The sequence below is a fragment of the Muntiacus reevesi genome, chromosome 3 (genome assembly GCF_963930625.1).
Source record: "Muntiacus reevesi chromosome 3, mMunRee1.1, whole genome shotgun sequence".
Taxonomy (NCBI): Eukaryota; Metazoa; Chordata; class Mammalia; order Artiodactyla; family Cervidae; genus Muntiacus; species Muntiacus reevesi.
Window position 1 is genome coordinate 77,469,569 of NC_089251.1, and position 20,660 is coordinate 77,490,228.

General features: G+C 52.0%; 2 protein-coding genes across 3 annotated transcripts in view; one reads left to right on the forward strand and one right to left on the reverse strand.

Annotated features, from left to right (window-relative positions):
- The window catches only part of MTA3 (metastasis associated 1 family member 3), a 185,194-nt gene that overhangs the window by 8,395 nt on the left and 156,139 nt on the right, over positions 1 to 20,660 (reverse strand). Inside the window, exon 17 of one of the 2 annotated variants that reach the window (XM_065929368.1) lies at positions 9,381 to 12,889. The exons of the other annotated variant lie outside the window; for it this stretch is intronic. Within the exon in view, the coding sequence (XP_065785440.1) occupies positions 12,864 to 12,889 (26 nt within the window). The 3' untranslated portion in view covers positions 9,381 to 12,863. Of the gene's footprint in view, positions 1 to 9,380; positions 12,890 to 20,660 lie in introns of those variants that run through there. 2 annotated transcript variants of the gene reach the window in all.
- On the forward strand, positions 872 to 3,589 carry OXER1 (oxoeicosanoid receptor 1). The gene has a single exon (XM_065927381.1). The coding sequence runs from the start codon at positions 1,800 to 1,802 to the stop codon at positions 3,012 to 3,014; it is 1,215 nt and encodes a 404-aa protein (XP_065783453.1). The 5' UTR covers positions 872 to 1,799; the 3' UTR covers positions 3,015 to 3,589.

A 20,660-nucleotide genomic window follows, 5' to 3' on the forward strand; every position in this document is an offset into this window, starting at 1 on the left:
TGAGGGGTCGCTCGTTGAGGGAACTGAAGCTGTGTCTGGATGAAACAGGTCCCTGGGTAGAGTCTAGGCTTCCTCCGGAAAACCTGGTCTGAACCCTGCCTCCCCTATACATGCCTGCCAGCTCACTTTTTGGATCCCCTCCACTGACAAACCGCCAAAGGAGACTCTGACTTTGCTGAAAGGCCGTGAAGGCTGTCTGGACCTTCACCCACCACCCCTCTAGAGGACTTCCTCTCCGGCCAACCAGGAATAAACACCAGCAGCCTCTCCCTACCTTTCCATCACTCTAGGGCAGTGAGGCATTCCTCTGTACAGGATGCGAAGAGGGAACATCAGTGTCCCAGGAGCCCCGCCCCCCGTCCTGTGTGCCCAGATGGCCACAAGAAGGGTTCCCTAGTTCTAAGGATGTGTCTAATCCAAGACGAAAATCATGAAAACTAGGTCCCCTGTTTTTCTGACCACCAACTCTGTGCCAGGGAATTTGCCAGAAGTTTTTACAGAAATGACCTCACTGAATCCTTACAACTGCCTAAGAAAGTGGTGACACCACATCTTACAGTTGAGGCTTAGACAGCTTTGGAAGCAGGCAGCTCTGTTTCCAACCCAGGCTTGTCTGCATTCAAAGCTCAGGCTGGTGGTCCCACCACCCTACACCCTATCTGCTCTCAGCCTTGGACAGTGGGAGCCCAGGGCAGGGGAGAGGCTTGGGGGAGGGGGTGGTGTCTGGGGAGAGAGGCCAGTGTCCACTGTCTGAAACCCCAAGACTCAGACTGAGCTGGCAGCATGGGGCATCTGCTGACCACAGTCATATAGCACAGGGGCAGCCAGGGTCGAGGGTGGGGGTCAGGGGGGGTCTGATACTAGAGCTTGGAACCACAGCCTCTCTTGGTGCTGTCCCAGGTTACTCCATCTCTGCCCACAGGCCTGGCCCCATGGACTCATGAGAGCACCACACAATGGGAGAACAGGATTTAGACCTTGTCTGAAACCAGCCCTAGCCTTCTGCTCCTGTCTCTGCAGTGAATGCTGGGTGATGGCCCACCAAGTGGGATGAACAGTGGCAGAGCAACTCGAGGATTCTCAGGATTGTTCTGTTTGTGGGAGAAGCCCCCAGGTCCCCAGGGCATGGCAGTAGAAACTTGGCAGGGGAGCCCTCTGCACGTGGGATGTACTTCATGGATGTGGACCTGGGACCATCACAGACTCTGGAACTGTCAGGAATCTGAGAATCAAGACAGCAGGCTGTTCCCACTAGGCAGTGAGCATAACGGTCAAGGTGTCAACTGGACCCTCCGCCTCCTTCTCCCAAGACAACATCTTGTTGGCTCCACAGTTCTTGCTGCCAGAGTTGGTGGGGGCAGGGAGCCACCCAGTCTGTATCTGTGATGGGAGTGGGGTGGGGGCCCAGGGTGGCCTGCATGGTCCCGAGAGCTGTGAGTTGTCAGGACCAGCTCCTGCCTTCAGGCAAGCAAATGTCTGACCACTCAGGGCTGTAAACACGCTCCCCAACCACACCTCAGCCAGGCCTTCCTCCTGCTTCAGGGCTCCTCTGGGCCTCCACTCACCCTGCGGAGCCCTCATCCTGGTGTGCCAGAGGCAGTGCAGATTCCAGTCTGAGGTTGGGTTTAGAGACTTCACAGGCTGGCCACTCTCTACTCTGGGGAGGTGGAGAGGGAGGGAGAGCAGCAGGGTTCCTCTTCGCGTGCAAATAGGAACACAGGGTGTTTCTTGGTGGCTGCAAGGATGATGATGAAACCCCCAGGATATTGAGTCACTGTGCTGGCCAGCTGATAGTGAGCATGACCCCCGGCAATTGCGCAGGGGTCGGACAGCGGGAGAAACGTCTCTCAGGTCCACGGCCCAAGCAGCCCATGGGATTTCCTAACCTGAGCCATCCCGCTCCCCTTCCTTCTCTCTCTCCCTCCTGGCTCCCTCTCTCCCTCCCTCCCTCTCCCCCGTCCTCCTCTCCCTCGGCCCTGACCACTGCCTTGGGGTCACCTGGAGAGGCCACTGCTTCTTGCCACCCGGCCTCCTCCCCCATCGTGTCTGCCCTCCTGGCGCCAGTCCTGGGCATGGAGTTTGTCCTGGGCCTGGTGGGGAACAGCCTGGCCTTCTTCATCTTCTGCTTGCGCACGCGGCCCTGGACGTCCAACACCGTGTTCCTGGTCAGCCTGGTGGTCGCGGATTTCCTCCTGATCCTCAACCTGCCCCTTCGCGTCGATTACTACCTCCTCCACGAGACCTGGCGCTTCGGTGACACCGCCTGCAAAGTCAACCTGTTCTTGATCGCCACCAACCGCACGGCCAGCGTGGTCTTCCTCACGGCCGTGGCGCTCAACCGCTACCTGAAGGTGGCGCGGCCACACCACGCGCTGAGCAGGGCCTCGGTTGGGGGCGCTGCCCGCGTGGCCGGGGGTCTCTGGGGGGCACTCCTGCTCCTCAACGGGCACCTGCTGCTGACCACCCACTCCAGCCGGTCCTGCCTCAGTTACCGGCTGGGCACGAGACCCTCGGCCTCGCTCAGATGGCACCAGGCCCTGTTCGTGGTGGAGTTCTTCCTGCCGCTGGCGCTCATCCTCTTTGCCATCGTGAGCATCACGCTCACCATCCGCCGCCGCGGCCTGGACGGGCAGGCGGGCCCGCGGAGGGCCATGCGCGTCCTCGCCGCCGTGGTGGGCGTCTACACTGTCTGCTTCCTGCCTAGCGTGGTCTTCGGCGTCGCTTCCATCGTGGCCTTCCGCCTGCGTGCCTGCCGCGCCCTGGATCTCTGCTCGCAGCTCTTCCACGGCTCCCTGGCCTTCACTTACCTCAACAGCGTCCTAGACCCTGTGCTCTATTGCTTCTCCAGCCCCAGCTTCCTCCGCCAGGGGCGGGCGCTGCTGGGCCTCGCCCAGGGCTGGCAAGGCTCAGACGGCGACAGGAGCACCTACTGGCCCTCCGCCAGGCGCAGGGCATGCTCTAGGAAGGCGGCGGCCACAGGGAGGCTGCAGGCGGAGGTCTCGGAGGAAGACTGACCAGGAAGGCCCCTCCCAGAACTGGGGTTCTGCTGCGGGTGCCTCAGGACGGAGGAATGCCTGGTCCTGGGCTGGAGGGCCAGGGTTCGGCCCTGGACGGTTGCCAGCAAGGGCCCCTCAACCGACCAAAGGACCGCTGCAGGAGCCAGGTGGGTGGCAGGGAGAGAAGAGGGCCTGGGCTTGGAGTCGTGTGTCTGATGTCGTGGGGATGATGTCCTGACAGCACAGAGCACGGTGGCAGGTGGAAACAGCCAGGGACTGCCAGCTCAGCACTGGGCCACAGCTGCCTTGTCCCAGGTCAGAGCCAGGGAACTGCGAGAGCAGAAGTCTTCCTTTAGAAATTTTGTTGTTGTTCAGTTGCCAGGTCATGTCCAACTGTTTGTGACCCCATGGACTGCAGCACAGCAGGTTTCCCTGTTCTTCATTATCTCCTGGAGTTTGCTGAAACTCTTGTGCATTGAGTCAGTAATGCCATCTAACCATCTCATCCTGTCACCCCCTTCTCCTGTTGCCCTCAATCTTTCCTAGCATCAGGGTCTTTTTCAAAATTGGACAGCTGTTTTTTCTACGATCTCCAGTTGGTTGTTTTTTTTTTTTTTTTTCAATATTAATAAACTTCCTTTCGAAAATGCAAGCCTATCTCAACTGATCTAAGGAAAACCAGTAAGTATCTGCAGGTTCATCTGGCAATCAGGAGGGTTCAAAGTGAGTTCCCCAAGATGAAGGGACACTCTGGGGACAGAGTGGAGAAGCTATCCAGGGCACCATCCTTCCACAGGAATCCTGGAGCCTCATATGTCCTTAAAGTCAGAACACTCCCCGGGAGAGGTCCTCAGGCTCCCAGGATGGGTGGCCCACCTGGATCCCCAGGAGGCCCCCAACCTGCTCTCCTCTGGGACGATGTGGGGATCTTCAGCCTGGGAAGTTATCATCTCCACCCAGTTCAGGCTCCTGGACCCCCTCCCCTGGCTTTTCTTAGCCCCAAGTACCCTTCCCTGGTCCTGGAACCTGTGGTGACTGCTACCCACCAGGACAGGAAGGGGCCTCCGGTCACCAGAGCCAGCTCACTGCCCTCCCTCCCCCAGGACCAGAGCCATCTTGCCCACCTCGCCTCCTTCCTATTCTATTCCATATGCCTGTGTCAGCGTCTGAGACCCTCTGGGCTAACCCATCTGTTGACCTGGGGCTCCCCAGGCACAAGATGTGTACCTGGCATGAAACAAGGGTTTCTTTTAGGGGGTGGGGCACGTGTAGTGGTTTTCCCTACAGTCCACGGTGGAAGTCACTGGGGGTGCATGGCTTTCAAGGCTTCCAAAGGGCTATTCAGAGGTCACTAAAGCCCCAAATATACTCCTCCTGAACCCCATGCATCCCCAACCCTAGCCATCTCAGGAGAATGAACATCTGCCCCCAGTACACACACCCTCTCCCCACTGAGGGGGACAGAAGGGCCTGGGATGTGTTCCCTACTCATCACCCCAGTCACAGACCCCTGGCCCTCAGATACAGGGTCTGACAATGGGAGCAAGCCCCCTCTCCCCACCTGTTTTCATCCTCTCAGCCCAACCCTCTGATATCATGGACAGGGATGCCCTTCCTCAGTTAAAAGTCCTCAAGAGTGGTGGCCAATCCAAGGAGAGTCACCTGTGTCCCAGGAGGGAGGCACATGAATGCCATGTGGATGTTATGGTGGGAGATAGAATGTGTCAGGCAGGGGGAGGTGGCCTGGGGGACAAGTTGGGTGTGTATTAAAACCCACCTCCCAGTGTGTCTCCGTCCACTTTTCCCATTCCTGAAAACTCACCAACTACTGTCAGAAACCCACAGAGATACTGAGAAGCCAAACCAAGTGATGGAAAGGGCTGTGCCACCTGGGTCCCTCCAAGGGGCTCTTCGGGCATCTCTGCCCTACATGGACCCTGCTCCATCCCTCCACTATGCTGTTGCCTCTCACTGTAGAGCCACTCCTAGGACTCCCCACCCTCTGCTGCCACGGGAAGAAGCTGGCCACCCTTGGCCTGAGATTCGTCAGTTCTAAGACCAAATGCTCCTGGAGTCTGGGATTTAAGCACTTTCTCGTGAAGCCCCCACCTCCAGGGGGCACTAATATATACTGTACTCTGCATGAGCACCCAGCACCTTCCTTCTGGCACCGTCTCTCCCCGCGTTTGTACCTGTCTGGTGGCTGAGCAGCTCTAGTGGCCAGCGGGGCTCCCTCTGCCTCCCTTTCCTTGGTCCTCCTTCCCTGGACCCTTCCCCTCCACACCGCCATGTCCTCTCGCCCCTCAGGAGCTGGGCTCACTCGCCTGACTTCATGTAAGAGAAATGACTCGACGGTCCCCGTAGCCTGTCACTGCCGTCTCTTTCCCTCGAGGAGTCCCAGGTAGATGCTGATCACAGGCCTTGGGCCCACAACCCTGCATCTGCCCTGGGTCCTCCCTGCCCCTCACCTTGAAGCTGACTTTACCCCAGGGACTCACGTGCAGGGGGCAGGCAGGCATGATGGGGCTGACAGGCCTGAAGCCACTAATCACGCATTTGCTAGGCACACACCATGGCCCAGACCCCAAGCCACAAAGGCAGATGATTCGCCTCTGACCTTGAGCACCTCTGGGCCAAGCGGCAGCCCACGCCAGGGGGATCTCGAGGAAGTCACACACCAATGAGCATGGCAGACAGGGTTGGGGTGGGGGTGCGGGGGTGCGCGTGCGCTCCATGTGGAGGACGAGGAAAGGAGCAAAGGGAACACACCCACGGCAGAGGGAAGGGCATGAACAAGGGCACGGAGCTGTGAGAAGAGCCGGTGGGCACGGGGAGGGTGAGGAGAGCAACGAGCCAAGGGAGCAGGAAGCCTAGGGATGGAGTCAGGGGACAGCAGGAGAGGCGGGCTGGGCCCTGCGAGCGCAGGACAATCCAGCAGGAAAGCAAGTGTGTGTGAGGTTTCCAAGAAGTCAACGATGGCCAGCCTGCTTATTTTTCTTTTTTGGCTGGGTCTTCAATGCTACACTCAGGCTTTTTCTAGTTGCGGCGAGCATGGGGCTATCCTCTAGTTGCAGTGCGAAGAGTTCTTATTGCAGTGGCTTCTCTTGTGGAGCATGGGCTCTAGGGCATGTGGGCTCAGTAGTTACGGTTCACGGGCTTAGTTGCCTGCAGGATTTCGGAATCTTCCTGGACTAGGGATCGAACCTGTGTCTCCTGCATTGGCAGGTGGATTCTTAACCCACTGAACCACCAGGGAAACCCCAGTCTTACATGTTGATCAGTAGTTACTCTGGTAACAGTTGGACAGACTGGTGAGAGGTAGGGGAGACAACCTGAGTAGGAAACAGTCTGTGTTCCAAGTGAGGGCAGCGGCAGACAGCACACAGGTACAGATAGGCGCAGCCCAGGTCGGGAAGAGAGGTGACTCTGTGGGTGACGGCTGGCGAGTGACATACTGGAGAAACAGGGGCTGCAGGAGGTTCAGAGGAGAAGATACAGTTAAGACAGGTTGGAGGAGCTGGGAGGACCTGCAGGCAAGTAGGTACAGCGGCACATTTAGGACTGGAAACAGTGGGAGCTGACCTCTTACAAGGAATGGATGAGGTCACCTGGGGAAGAGTGAAGAGGACCAAGAACCATCCTTAAAAAAAAATCCCCACAAGTAAAGGACACACAAAGGAAGACCTGGTGAAATGCCCAGAAGAAACCTTTAAATAGGAAGGAAATCAGGAATGCAGCAATTTTAAAAAGAGCATGAAAGAAGTAAAAAAAAAAAAAAAAAAAAAAAAAAAGGAATACACTACAGCCATCTTTTACGAGGGTAAAAGCCAAACATAAAATACCCAGACAGACTGCAAAGTGCCTCAGTATTTTCAAAATTCCTAATTGCATGCTGAAGAAAGCTGATGTGAGAACCAACGTGTGTGTCCGACTCTGTGTGGTCAAGCTTCCTGTACTGACACCCTGGATTAACACAGGATAGTCTGTGCTGTTAAAAATAACTTTTCAAGAAGTGATAGGTTATTGTCTGCATAAAATTTAATTATATGCGAAATATTCCATTTTGGTTATGGATTCATACATATGTAGTCATTGTATAAAATCATACACTGGAATGAGAAACACCAAATTAAGGAAAGTGCTTTCTTCTCACAGGGGACTACTACTATTCTGAAATTTGTCTTTGTAAAAAACCCTGGGAAATGACTCTTAAGTAATATCTGAATGTGGCTCAGTGTTGCTCTGGGTAGAGAATAAAGGAGTGAGTGTAATGAAGAGTAACAAAGACAAGTAACATGATGACAACCACGTCAAGTGCTCAAGAAAGCTCAAAGAGGGTGGCCGCAAGATGGGCTGGATGTAGCAATTAGGAGGTCTCTGGTGGCCTTACGATGGCAGTCGCAGTGGGTGGCTGGGGTGGGGCAGAATGGAAGCCATGAAGGCCTGTACTGTGCTGAGAAATTAATGAGACTTCAAGGAATGGAGACAAGGCTTTCTTCTTTAAACAAGTTTGCTAGTAAAGGGAGATAAGACAAGAGCTTCAGGCGAAGCTAAGAGAGGACCTGTGGTGGTTTGCCTGTTTTGTTCTGTTGACTGGATGGGGAAGTTTAAGCGGCCTGAGAAGGGAGAGAGGGTGGAGATGAGGGCAGCAGGGAGAGGATGATGACAGAGCAATAACAAACACTCTGTCCCAGGCCCCATGCGAAACACTTTACACACACTAATTTAGTTAGTTCTGTGAGGTACATACTATGATCCCATCTTACAGACGAGTAAACTGAGGCACAGAGAGGTCAAGTAACTTGCCCAGGGTCACCCAGTAGTAAGTGGCAGTCTGGCCTGAGTCAAGACACTCTACTGCAAGCCTCTAAGGAGGGAGAGGGGGGCGGGAAACGATCCAACATGTGGGTACCAGGAGGGTTCTCCAGAGGCCGAAGGGCACCTGCAGTGAAGGGGAACGCAGGTGAAGGGATTCTTAGAAGACTTGGCTCTCAGGGGGTGAGAGCTTCAGGGGTAACCAAGGGTTAGAACAGCTGGTTCTGGGAATAAGAAAACAAGCTCCCAAAGGACATATAAATGGGCAGGCTCAGCAAGCAGCCCAGAGAGGCCTGGTGAGGGTGTCACTCACACCTCTGGGGTGGTCCCTGCAGGCTAAATGGTTTCCTCCAGTGACCCCCTGCAGTTAGTCTGGGAGCAAGAGCAGGACAAATGGAAACCTCTTGACTATAAAAACCCAGTCCTGGCAACGGATCTTAAGGCCGGTACCCCTTGAAAGAGAGGGCAGATGGCACTCTGTAGGTGAGCTTCCAGAAAGAGGGAGACACTTGAGTCAGAACCAGGGCGTTAGGGATTTCACAGAGACAGGGCTGCTGGCTTGCACTTTGAGGGTCCCTCTGCTTCCACAAAGCCTGCTCTGCCCCATCCAGCCTTGCTGAGCCCTCTTCTCTTGGGACTTCTGCAAGGACTGGCAGGGCCTTGCCCCCTCTACAACCTTTTCTAGTGTCCTGTAACATCGCGCATGGATATCTTGCTTCTCTAGTGAATCTCTTGAAAGGAAGGAATTCAGTCTCTTTTTTTTTTTTTTTACATCTCTCTCAAGTCTTAGCAAACAAGGGTTGCAAACAGGCATACTTCAAAAACACAGGCTGGAGACGTCCTGGGGAGCCTACAATGATGGCCCCAGTACAGCCACTGAGGCAGAGTCTACACCACAGTCAAAAAGTTTGAACCAGTAAAATACTCAACAGAGAGTAATTTCTACCAAGCTGCTTTCACACTCGGGGGCCTGGGAAGTACTGAAGGAAGCTGGGCATTCAGATCAGGCTCCTGATGCCTTTTAGGTCGTCAACTCAGACATGTTGGTTTCCAACTCTGAGAGCTGAGGAGGGTGGGATGTAGACGAGGGCGCTGGACTTCAACTGTGTCACCTGCACCCACCTCACTGGCCTTCCTGTCAACCCCCTGGATGGAGTGCAGCACATCACCATGGGAGCGGCCCCGCACGCGTCCCCGCCACCTGGCTCTGGCACGGCAGTGCGAAGGGGATTGATGGAGAGAGGTCTGCCTGGGGCTTCTCCCACCTCCAGGCCTAGGGGACACAGGGTCAAAGCCACCCCTGGCGCAGCTCAGCCTCATGAAACCGCCATGTCCTCAGACTGTGGCTTATGAGAAAGTGCCAACCTTGGGGAAAGGCCTCTGAGCACCTCCGTGTAGCTGGGGCGGGGATGTCAGACTAATGGGCCTGGCCCCAGAGCCACACAGGGGAGGAAGCACCTAGGCCTGGGGGCTGGGGGGGGCCTGCCCCTGCACCCAGCCTTACAGCTGAGCCACTGTCCCAGCAAAGGGCAGCATAAAACCAGGCAGAATTTCCAGAAGTTTATTGGAAACAGGATACAAATTGATCAGTGGATGACATCTACTTACAGACAGACCACTCTGTAATAGCACACGCTGAATGAATTATCCTGGGGAAACACTCATGACCATTGATGTGTGGTCTGGGTGGGTGTTCTCCAGCAGAGAAACCAGAGACTGGGGGAAGAGGAATGGGCCGGGATGGACAGAAAACTGGGACACAGCCTCCCTGAGGGGACAGGCGAAGTGGGTCTGCTAAATGAGTAAATTCCCCCAAAGGAGAACTGGGATAACTGTTACGAATAAAACCCCTCCCCCACCTCCCCAAAGCACTTTCCTCCCAAGCAGAGTCAAAGAGAACCTACAGAACCCACCAGGGCAGCTACCTCCACCTCCACTCACCGGGGTCTTGGGACAGCATGGGGAATCCACAGTGGGCTTGGACGTGACAGAGAGCGGACCAAGGCCACACGTGTCCTGGAACTGCTTGCCCTCTGACCCACCACTTGCCTTCCGCTGCTCTGCTCTAAGAGCTGGGGGACTGACTGCAGGTGGCCTGTCCCAAGCTCCCAGGTCAGCTGGTTTCCAGCTGCATTTAGCTAACGCAGAAATCTGGAGGGCGTGGGGAAGGGAGAAGCCAGGCTAATTCTGCTCCCTCTTTGCCTGGGGCGGGGCATGGGGGGTATGTTTCTGGCAGGGCCCAGGTCTCTTCTCGGCTTCAGCTCCCATCACGTAGGCCCTCTGCAGACCCAGGCCCCACCTAGTGGCCTGATCCCGAGGATCTGGTCCCACCAGCTCTGTGGGTCCCCGTTTCCGGTTACCCCTCAGTAGTGTCTCAGGCCTTCTTCTTTCTCATTTAAACAATTTCCTGGATTAAAACCCCTCTGTTTTAAATAGACTTCTCTGGTTTTCTTGGTTGGATGCTGACTGATAGAACCCAGGCTGTGGACAAGGTAGAATCACGAAAGGCAAGCTAGGAAGCAGTTGTGTCCTCTCCTGCTCCACCGCGGGGTGGGTGGGGGTGACGGGGGAAGGGAGGCTGACTCTCGGGCCTTAGTGTCCTTCTCCGAGGGTGCACGGCAGCCCTGGGCACGTCTGCTGGGAAACCTGCAGCTGGGCGTTGCCTGTCACCCACACGCTCGCTGCTCACAGTGCTGACGTGCCACTGACACCCACAGCAGTGACACTGTGGCCCCAACAAAGCGGGCTGGCCGGGAAAGCCTCTCGGCACCAACTGCTCACTCAGCAATGGCAGACACTAGAGGCTCCTTGGCGTCCATCCTCTAGTCCCTGAAGGTTCAGTGCTGGAGGGCTTTCCCGAGATGAAGTGGGAGCCTGAGATCTTAGCCAGGAACCCTCCCGTAGGAGGGCAGGGCTGCGGAACCCGGAGTTTTCACCACACAGCGAAGGGAGAGCTATTGGGGTGCACTTGTCCCACATTTAAGCATGAACTGGAGCCGGCCTGGGCCTCCCTGTTCTTCCTGCAGCCCTGGCCTGGCCCCGGTCTCCAAAGCTCCTCGCCTGGGAAAGAAGGGTCTCTCCCCAACAAGCTGGCAGCAAAGTCACGGCAGCTAATGGCTCCTTTAACCACAAGTCATGGTCCCATGTGGGTCAGGAGAGGACAGGGACAAGGTGAAGGAACCATTCCACGTTCTGTATCTATCGCAGCAAATCCAGGGCAGGGCATGGGGACACAGCTTGGTTGCGTCTCTTTCTTTAGAGGACGTGGCACGTGGCTGGTGATGCAAGAACTGGCTGCCTTCTCTCCCCCTGGGGCTTTACAGAAGGAGCTTCTCTGTGGGACCCTGACGGCAATGTCTGCCACCCCACCCAGCTCACTGAGCATCCGACACAGGCCCACCCATGGGGCCCCAAGCCAAAACCTGGACAGCTCCAAGGGTTGGCAGTGGTGAGAATGTCCCCGGGGTCATCCCTCAAAAACTAAGATGAGAGCCAACCCCTCCTGGGGAGAGAAGCCACAGTGCCTGCGAGACTGGAAAAGGAAAAGGCAGCGCGTGCTTCGAGCATCACCCTCAGTCATCACGCATCACGTCCTCTGCTGAGCTGAGCCCAGCATGCGAAGACCAGACGTCTGGAGTGTCATGGTCATTTTAGGGAAACCTCACTCTGCCTGGGTGGCGGGGGGAGGCATTCAGCTCATTTGGAGACACTTTGTCCTGCAGGCAGCTGGCCGTTGGAGGCACCTGCTGTCAGCCACCCAGTTTGCCTCTGGCCGCACGCTCCAGGGGCCGCAGGGAGGCCACACTCCCATTGTCTTTCATGTCGCTGTGACCCTGTGCCCTGCAGCCTGTCCCTGCAAACAAAGGCAGGGAAGCAGCAGACTCACATCTGCTCGGGGAGCAAATGGGGCATTAAGTTTTTCCTGTCCCCGCAGCTGTGTACACAAAGGGCAGAGCGGCCCCCCTGTGAGGCCGGCAGGGCCTGTACCAGGGCAGACAGCAGAAACAGGGTCACAGACAGGTCTCCGGGGGTCTAGGCACAGGTGCTCACAGAAATGGCCGGGTTACCAGGGTGGTGAAGGCGGGGCTTCCACACAGACTCACCTGCAGACACAGCTCTCTTACTTCACCTTACAGGCCACACAGACTCCACCTGCTTAAAATTAACCTGGATGAATGAGAGTCCTAGAAGGACCAACCTGGCTGCAGCGGCTGGTTTGGCTGTGAAGGAACAGGGCAGGACATGACGGCTGGTCACCGTGATACACACGCTCAGCTCACGTTAATACCTGCTCTCGCTGGACTGCCTGGGACTAAGCAGAACCAAGAGAATGCCAGCCTCTTTCCAACAACAAAGCATGGATGAGATAGAGAGTCCACAGGCTCCCCAAAGACGATTTGCTTATCTTTTGTCAGAACCACAGGTAATTCTGTACCTGGGAGGGATGAAGGTAGGGGGACAAATACAGGATGCAGAGGGTGAAGGACAAAATTTCCCCACTAAAAAAATGGGGAATGAAGCCTACTGAGAAAAAGCTGAGGGACAGTGACAGCTGGGATGGGGGGAACATCCTGAACTACATCAACAATGGCACATTTCTTAAGAAAAATCCATTTAGAAACATGCCATATCCCTCGAGTCCACACTGACACAGCCGACGACAGAGCGAAGCTGGCACATGCAGGGCGGCAGCGGCTCTGAGCCTGCAGCAGCCCCACTGCCCCGGAGCCGCGGTGCCCGGGGTTCAGAGTGCCGGAGAAGGAGGTCTCGGAGTAGCTCCCCCAGCCCCTCAATTCCCCAGGCAGGTCCCGCTCTGGGGCAGCGAGGTCTCTAGAGGAAAGCAAGGGGACACTGATTCACAAGAGGAGACGCAGCTTTGGGGACATGTGCTCCTGCAGTCTCTTCCCCGGCCTGGTCAAGGCTCCGTGGGGTGCACGCGGAGGTCTCCCCCGGGATACGCTGGGAATGGGGCCACCTCCTTCCTGGGCATGGCTATGGACATCAGCAGGATAGTGTAGCAAGTCTTGGATTATAGGATTAATCAGCAATAGCTCAGTCTGACACGCAGCATGTGAGTTCTGGAAAAGGAAAGAAACAGGGTCGAAGTTAGACAGGTGCTGATGGCAGAGGCGAGGGGAGAGGGAAGGATGGATCAGACTTCCCACCACCATCTTCACAGCCTTCAAGGAAAGGAGGCTGGGCATTGATTCAAATGAAGCTCGCAATGTCATTGAAGGGTGGACCAAAGGAAAGTTTAATTGAGGCCACGAAAATCTGTGAGTGACACTGAGGTATCTTGACAGCTGGAGTTTGGAAGGGCAGGTGCAGTGGTCACCAGCCAGGCAGGCAAGTGCTGACACGCATACTGGAGCAACATCGTGGAACCTCTCTGGCCGGACGCTAGGGAATGGGGAACGCAACAGGCCTCCAGGAGGCATGCCCTGATCTGAGGTGACCATAATTAATCATACGATGTAGGCGCTCGGAAGCTAGGGACATATTTTTCCGTAGGAGGGGAGTGACCCCAAACACCCACTGTGTCACAGTGTCCCTCCTTCCCAATGCCCCCACTTCCCCCTCAAAACTTCAACTCTCCTGTTCCAGAGCTGCGCATCTAGAGACTCTCAAGAGAAACAAGGGAATGAGAAGCGGACGTGTCGGCCAACCACACTGTCACCACCTGGTGTCACACAGTAGCTTGTGAAAACTTTTGCCTGTTTACTAGGTAAGTGGCTAGGAGGGAACTGGGGGGTGTCTGCTGAGACGGGATCAGGGGCTCGGGCCAAGGCAGGGCCTGGATACTCTCTCCCCTCACACGCTCTGCAACCGGGAGAGGACACGGGGCTAGGAGACAGGGACGCTCACCTTCACAGCCTCCCGCCATCCTGAGGAAGGTCTGCAGGATAGAGCAGAGCTGCGCCTTCACTTCATGAGCCTTTCTAGAATAGGGGAGATATATGCACACAGCCTGGTATTTGAGAGGGCTCAGCAAGTATGTGTCCAATTAAAACCCAGCCAGTTCAGTTCAGGACTGGGCTAACCTGCTTTGTTCCATAGGCTATGGAACAAGCTTTCACCAGACCCTTGTGAGGGTAAGCAAGGTTAGGCACTTGCTCAAGGCCGCATGGCGAGGAAGTTGAGTAGTCAGGATTTGAACTCAGATCTTCTTAATTCAGGTAGAGTTTTTCCTGCTACTCTAAGCTGCTCCATTCTCCATCCATCCCAGTGAGAGCACACTGCTCTCTGCAGTGTCTAAATTACGGATTATGTGTGTGTCAGCATCCCCAGTATTTCTCAGAAGCCTCTCTTGTGTGTGTGTGGGGAGTGGTGGGGGGGGACCACGCTGCCATTCATTTATCCACCCACCTATGGAATTAAGCCATCTGCCCGAAGAGTCACTTGTAAATAGCTCCCAAAGTTTCTGGCCTACCATGGTAAATTGTGCTTTCTCTATTTGAGCTAAGCTTACCTGCCCCAGGTTTGAGAGCAACCCTCTCCTCTCACCAGCTCAGGATCTAGCATCCAGGTTCACACCTGCTTTCTCCACACTGGCCATGGTTTTAAGCTGAGATATGTCACCTCTTGCATTCTGGGCTGAAGCATCCCAGTGCTTACCACCTGCGCTTGTAACACCAGCATGTCTCCCTGCTCAAAGCTTCCTCAGCCCCACTGCATTTCCTTGTAGCAGGAAACCAGAGCCACGTGAAGGGTCCCAGATACACAGGGCCCCAGAAAGAGATCTACACCCATTCTCAGGTCTCCTTCTAGATGATGTAGCCCAGATCATTTCTGTTTACACTTTATAAATAAATTCTCATATGCATCAATCTACATTTGCTACTTTTGTCTAAATAAATTCTCATATGCATCAATCTACATTTGCTACTTTTGTCTATACTAACTCCGATTCATAAGCACTTATTATTTTTACAAAATTTTCCCTTTTGCTTTGACTTTTCATAAGTACTTAAAGGGCTTCCCTGGTGACTCAAATGGTAAAGAATCTACCTGTAAAGCAGGAGACCCGGGTTTGATCCCTAGGTCGGGAAGATCTGCTGGAGAAGGGAATGGCAACCACTCCAGTATTCTTGCCTGGTAAATTCCATGGACAGAGGAACCTAGTGAACTACAGTCCATAGGGTCGCAAAGAGTTAGACACAACTGAGCAATTAACACACACACACACACACACACACACACACACGTACTTAATGTCCCTGGACTTGGAGGTTCTTTACTCTAACCAACTGCTGCACTAGAAACAATTTTTTTTTTTTAAGGTTTCCAGCTACCAGTATCTGAGTTAATTTCTTCCCCTTCTGAAACCCAGAGGAGAAACCACCATCAGGATTCTAGAGTCTGGAAAACAGATAAACAAGCGATAACAGCCCATGCATTCAAGAAAGCCAAACCTGAAGCTGGCAGTGTGAAAAGCTGTCCAGTGTGCAGAAAATAGCTCGGGAATGGACACCAGACACCTCGAGGGGGGCGGGGAGGGGAGACTGCGGCAGAGATCAGTTGAAAGCTGTCTGAGGTTGCTGGACTCCTAGAAGCTCTCCTGACTCCACACCCCTCGGCAGCTGCCCACCTCCCACAGGTCTGGAGAGTTATTCTCTGAAGAGGACCAAACAGGGGGCTGCGGGCCTAGGGAACACAAGGCACCATGCAGGGCTGCCAGTGCCCAGACTGAGGGATCACGTGAACGCATATCCACGGAATGGTAAGACCTCCAGCCTGCTTCCCCTTGAGCTCCCAGGAAGCAGGTAGCCAAAACGTCATCCTCAAAGAGAGACTATGCTGTGGTCTGAATGTTTGTGTCCCCACAAAATCCGTATGTTGACGTCCTAATGCCCAGTGTGACGGCATCAGAGTTCAGACCCTTTGGGAAGGACTCAGGTCACGAGGGCCTAACCCCTGTGAATGGGACTGCTGTGTCGTGCTCAGTCATGTCCGGCTCTTTGCAGCCCCATGGACTGGAGCCTGCCAGGCTCCTCTGCTCATGGAACTTTCCAGGGAAGGATACGTAATAGGGGGACTTCCCTGGCGGTCCCGTGGTTAAGACTTTGCCTTCCAATTCAGGGGGTGCAGGTTCGATCTCTGGTTAGGGAGCCAAGATCCCACATGCCTTGCAGCCAAAAAAACAAACAGAAGCAATATTGTAACAAATTCAATAAAGACTTAAAAAAAAAAAAAAGAATACTGTAATAGGGTGCCATTTCCTACTCAAGGGGATCCTCCCCACCCAGGGATAAAACCCCTGTCTGTGTCTCCTGCATTGGCAGATGAATTCTTTGCCACTAGCACCTCCTGGGAAGCTCATGAGTGGGATTAATGTTCTTATAAAAGAGACCCCACATGCTCCCTAGCTCCTATCATCATGTGATGACACAGCAAGAAGACAGCAGTCTGCAACCCAGAAGAGGCCCTTCATCAGAAGCCAATTATGCTGGCACCCTGGTCATGCATGGACTTCCCTGCCTTTAGAACTGTAACAAATTTCTGTTGTTTACAGTACCCATCTGTAGTATTTTGTTACAGGAGCCTGAATGGACTAAGGTAGATGGAAAGCATCTTCTCTGGGAAATCTGCCCAGCCCACAGAAAAGACCTGAGGATACCGACCCTCGGGCCACTCAACAAACAGCCTGGTCTGATCAGCTTTCTGCGAAGTGCACTGCAGGCTGAGGCACAGAGCTCTCATCTGACTTTAGTTTCCTACTCTTAAACACTATTACACAACCAAAGGTCAGCAGGAAGAAACCTCTAACACAACCATTAGAGACCAAAACAGAGAAAAACACACATTGGAAGAATGGATTATTCATGAAGAAAACTCAAGAAACAGAAACCACTATCATTCATATCCTCAGACAGGTAAGGAAGGACACAGTGTCCACAAAACACAAACAGTATATTATTTCAAAATAAATTGAGAGAACCAACAGAGTTGGCAGGGAGGCTGGAGAAGGACTGAAGAGTTCTGCTTCCTATTGTTGTTGTTCAGTCACTCAGTTGTGTCCAGCGCTTTGCGACCCCTTAGACTACAGCACGCCAGGCTTCCCTGTCCTTCACCATCTACCCGAGCTTGCTCAAATTCATGTCCATTGAATCAGTGATGCCATCCAACTATCTCATCCTCTGTTGTCCCCTTCTCCTCCTGCCCTCAATCTTTCCCCACATCAGAGTCTTTTCCAATGAGTCGGTTCTTCATATCAAAGCAGTGTGAGTCAAAGTAGTGGAGCTTCAGCTTCAGCATCAGTCCTTTCAATGAATATTCAAGGTTGATTTCCTTTAGGATTGACTGGTTTGATCTTGCTGTTAAGTCTCTCTTAAGAGAGACTCTTAAGAGACTCTCAAGAGTCATCTCCAGCACCACAGTTCAAAAGCTCAATTCTTCTGCTTCCTATAATGGTGGGTTAATTTAGCTTGGGTTAACCCTCCAGCCAAAAACAGTGATAAATTCTATATAAAATATAAAAGCAAGTGTTTGAAGATAGTGGAGAGCAACCAAAATTAAGCATAAACTGGAAGAGAGATGACTTGAAAAAAGGCGAGACTAGGTGAGATTCTCTGTTAACAGTACCCCTGTGAGCAGTTCCATGCAGTACAAGAGGGATTTGGTTCCAGCAGAAAGCTGCAGTCTGACTGAGCTGAGGAATGAGGGACACATCAGAGCTCAAGGCTGCCAATACAGCTGGAAATTGAGGGAAGAGATCCTAAAAGGAAGGACACAGGTAAGGGGGAGTCCCCAGATTAACATACACACTCCCCTCAAATCATTGGCCGATCTCAGAACTACTCACACACAAAATGAGACTCCAAGGAGCCCACTGGAAAACATCAGCTAAAAGGTTAAAAAAGGCTAAGCAACAACCTCAGCAGCTGTCCAGTGCTGGGAAGACAGAGTTCGGAATTCAAATTCTACTAAGTTAGAAGGATGGGGCAAACAACTTGGTCTTTCCACTGAAATCTCATGGAACTAGGAGCAAAACTGAAATAGACAAGCCCTAATAAAGCCAAGTGGTGCTAGTGGTAAAGAACCCTCCTACCAATGCAGGAGACTTAAGAGGTGATCATCAAATTTAATTCTTGTTAGAACATATCTTAATACTCTACAGGAAAAAAAAAAAAAAACATACTTTACTGAGGAAAATAACAGAATCTTGATTCTCCACAACTTATCATCCACACTGACCAGTATTCATTAAAAACTGTTAGACCTGGGAAACAGGAAAATGCAACCCATAATCAAAAGAAAAAAACAATCAGTATAAGATAATTAATGGATGATTCAGATGTTAGAATTAGCAGATATGGACTTAAAATATTTACTATAAGTATGTTTTAAAAATACATTGGAGGGAGGTGGGAGGGGGGATCGGGATGGGGAATACGTGTAACTCTATGGCTGATTCATGTCAATGTATGACAAAACCCACTGAAATGTTGTGAAGTAATTAGCCTCCAACTAATAAAAAAATAAAACAAAATAAAAAATAATTAAAAAAAATAAAAAATAAAAATACATTGGAAAAGATGGATGTGTGGGGGACAATATGGTATATTTTAGGAGGAATATCAAAGACCTAAATGGGAATTCTAAAACTGAAAAATACAAAATATGAAATGAATAATTCATTGGATGGATTAACATAAGATTTGGTACTGCTGAAAAAACAATCAGTGAACTTGTAGATCTCCAAACACTATTCAAACTGACAAATAAAGAGTAAATATTGCATGACTCCATTTAATAAAATTCTAGAAAATGTAACCTAATCTATGGTGTTAAAAAGCAGATCAGCAGCCGCCTGGGATGACATGGGGGTGATAGGGACGACAAGAGGGCCAATTATAAAGGAGTGCAAGGAAATTTTTGAGGGTGACAGGCAAGTTTATTATCTTGATTATGGTGATGGTTCCTGGTGTGTGTGTGTGTGTGTGTGTATGTTAAACTTATCAAGCTGAATATTTTAAATATGTATAATTTACTGAATGTCCATTATGCCTCAGTAAAGCTGTTTTTAAATTAAATGATAATGGAAAATAGCTTTATAGGGTATTTAAAATCTTGCTAGAACAACCTGTGCTGACTTTAGAGATGCGATAAGAATCATTATCTTCTGAGTTTTTAATTCATTTAAACTAAAAACAAGAGAAAAAGAAAACTGGTACATTCATTTCAATATCAGACAAAATAGAGGAATATTAACAGAAGCAAAAAGGATCATTTCCTAGTGATAAAAAGGTCAAAAAGACATACAAAAGTCCAACGACATATATATCCAATAACAGAATTTCAAAATTATATGAAGTAAAAATTGGCAACTTTTAGGGAGAAATTAGACAAGCCTGGTTGGAATGTAAAGTAGGGTAAAGTAGTACTCTGCAGAAAGTAGAGTAAAAAGACACAGGGGAAGAAAACTGGAGGAAAACAAGAAGAAAATCAGAAACCAATGTAAGAGGTCCAGTATCCAGTATCTTGATCCTTTTTTCTGCTGTCTGGTCCCAGATACCTTAAATGTAAGCGCCCTGTTTCCCCAGGACTCACTCATGGCCCCCAAAGGGTTCCAGCAGGCACTCACTGAAGCTGCAGTGGGACAATCGTGGGAAGGGTCTCTGCACACATCTTCTCAGGGAGGCTCATCTAACAAAGCTGCCTCCAAGCTTGTTCCTCAGTTTTACATTAATGACTTTTCATATTCATGTATATGTAAATAGTTGCTGACAAAACTAAATATTTGGTTGAGGGAAGAAAATGCTATACATTATAACTCAGATGTTTTCTGAGCTTAAAGAGTGCTCAGTCATCTGGAAGGGAAAACAAGAAACACTGAAGGAAAATAATGAGCAAGGCTGGGACGCTTAACAAGAACCCAGTGGGAGTCTCCCAATCAAGGAGGCTGTGACTAATCTTCTGGAGTCCTTGCTCTGGGGGCTCTGCAGATTCAGAAGACTTCTCACTTCTTCACCGGGATCTGAAGAGACTGGGCAGGGGGATGCCTAGATCAGCTGGCTTCTAGAGTTGGTCTTCACTTTCCCGGGGCATCAAGATCTAACGCTGACGTCCCGCTGGGTTTCTCAAAGCCAGCATCAAGGAGCCGTGGACTGCTCCTCAGGTGAATGAGTCCACTCTCTGCTGAGGAAGATTCGCTTCTCAAGGGCGCAGCTCCCACCCTCTGCTGACTTCTTTCCTCTCCTTTCCCAAGCATCTACCATTACCCCTCAAAATCAGGACTCAGATTTCCAGTCAGAGGTTGACTTCCTTTCTCAGAGGTTCCCCCTCTGCGTCACTGAGGATGGGAGCTCACAGGGATAGGCTGGTCACAAAGATTTCCTTGCATGACCCCTGAAGGTAAAGAGACTTACTGAGGGAGCCAGAGCTGGTTCTCACAGCCGTCGGCCTCTGAGTAACTACCAAGGACTTGGGTCGCTCTTCTAAAATCTCCATTTGCAGGTGGTGGTTTAGTTGCTAAGTCGTGTCTGATTCTTGTGACCGCATGGGCCTGCCAAGCTCCTCTGTCCATGAGATTCTCCAGGCAAGAATACTGCAGTGGGTTGCCATTTCCTTCTCCAGGGGGTCTTCCCAACCCAGGAATCGAACCAGGGTCTCCTGCATTGCAGGCAGATTAGTGACTGAACTACAAGTAAAGCCCTCCATATTGCTGAGAGTCTTAAGCCTAGACCACTTATAGGCTCATGCACTAGCATTTTCCTCAGGGGCAGGATGCAGAGTATTCTCTGGGAGAAACTGTGATATTTACTAGTAAACCCAGCAATGGACCCTGAGGTGGCCAGCTTGCCATCTTTCCAGAATATGCCAAAACACCAAGCTACTGATTCCTCACAC

Coding starts and splice junctions, on each gene's coding strand:
- OXER1 (XM_065927381.1), top strand. CDS start 1,800: ATGACCCCCGGCAATTGCGCAGGGGTCGGACAGCGGGAGAAACGTCTC.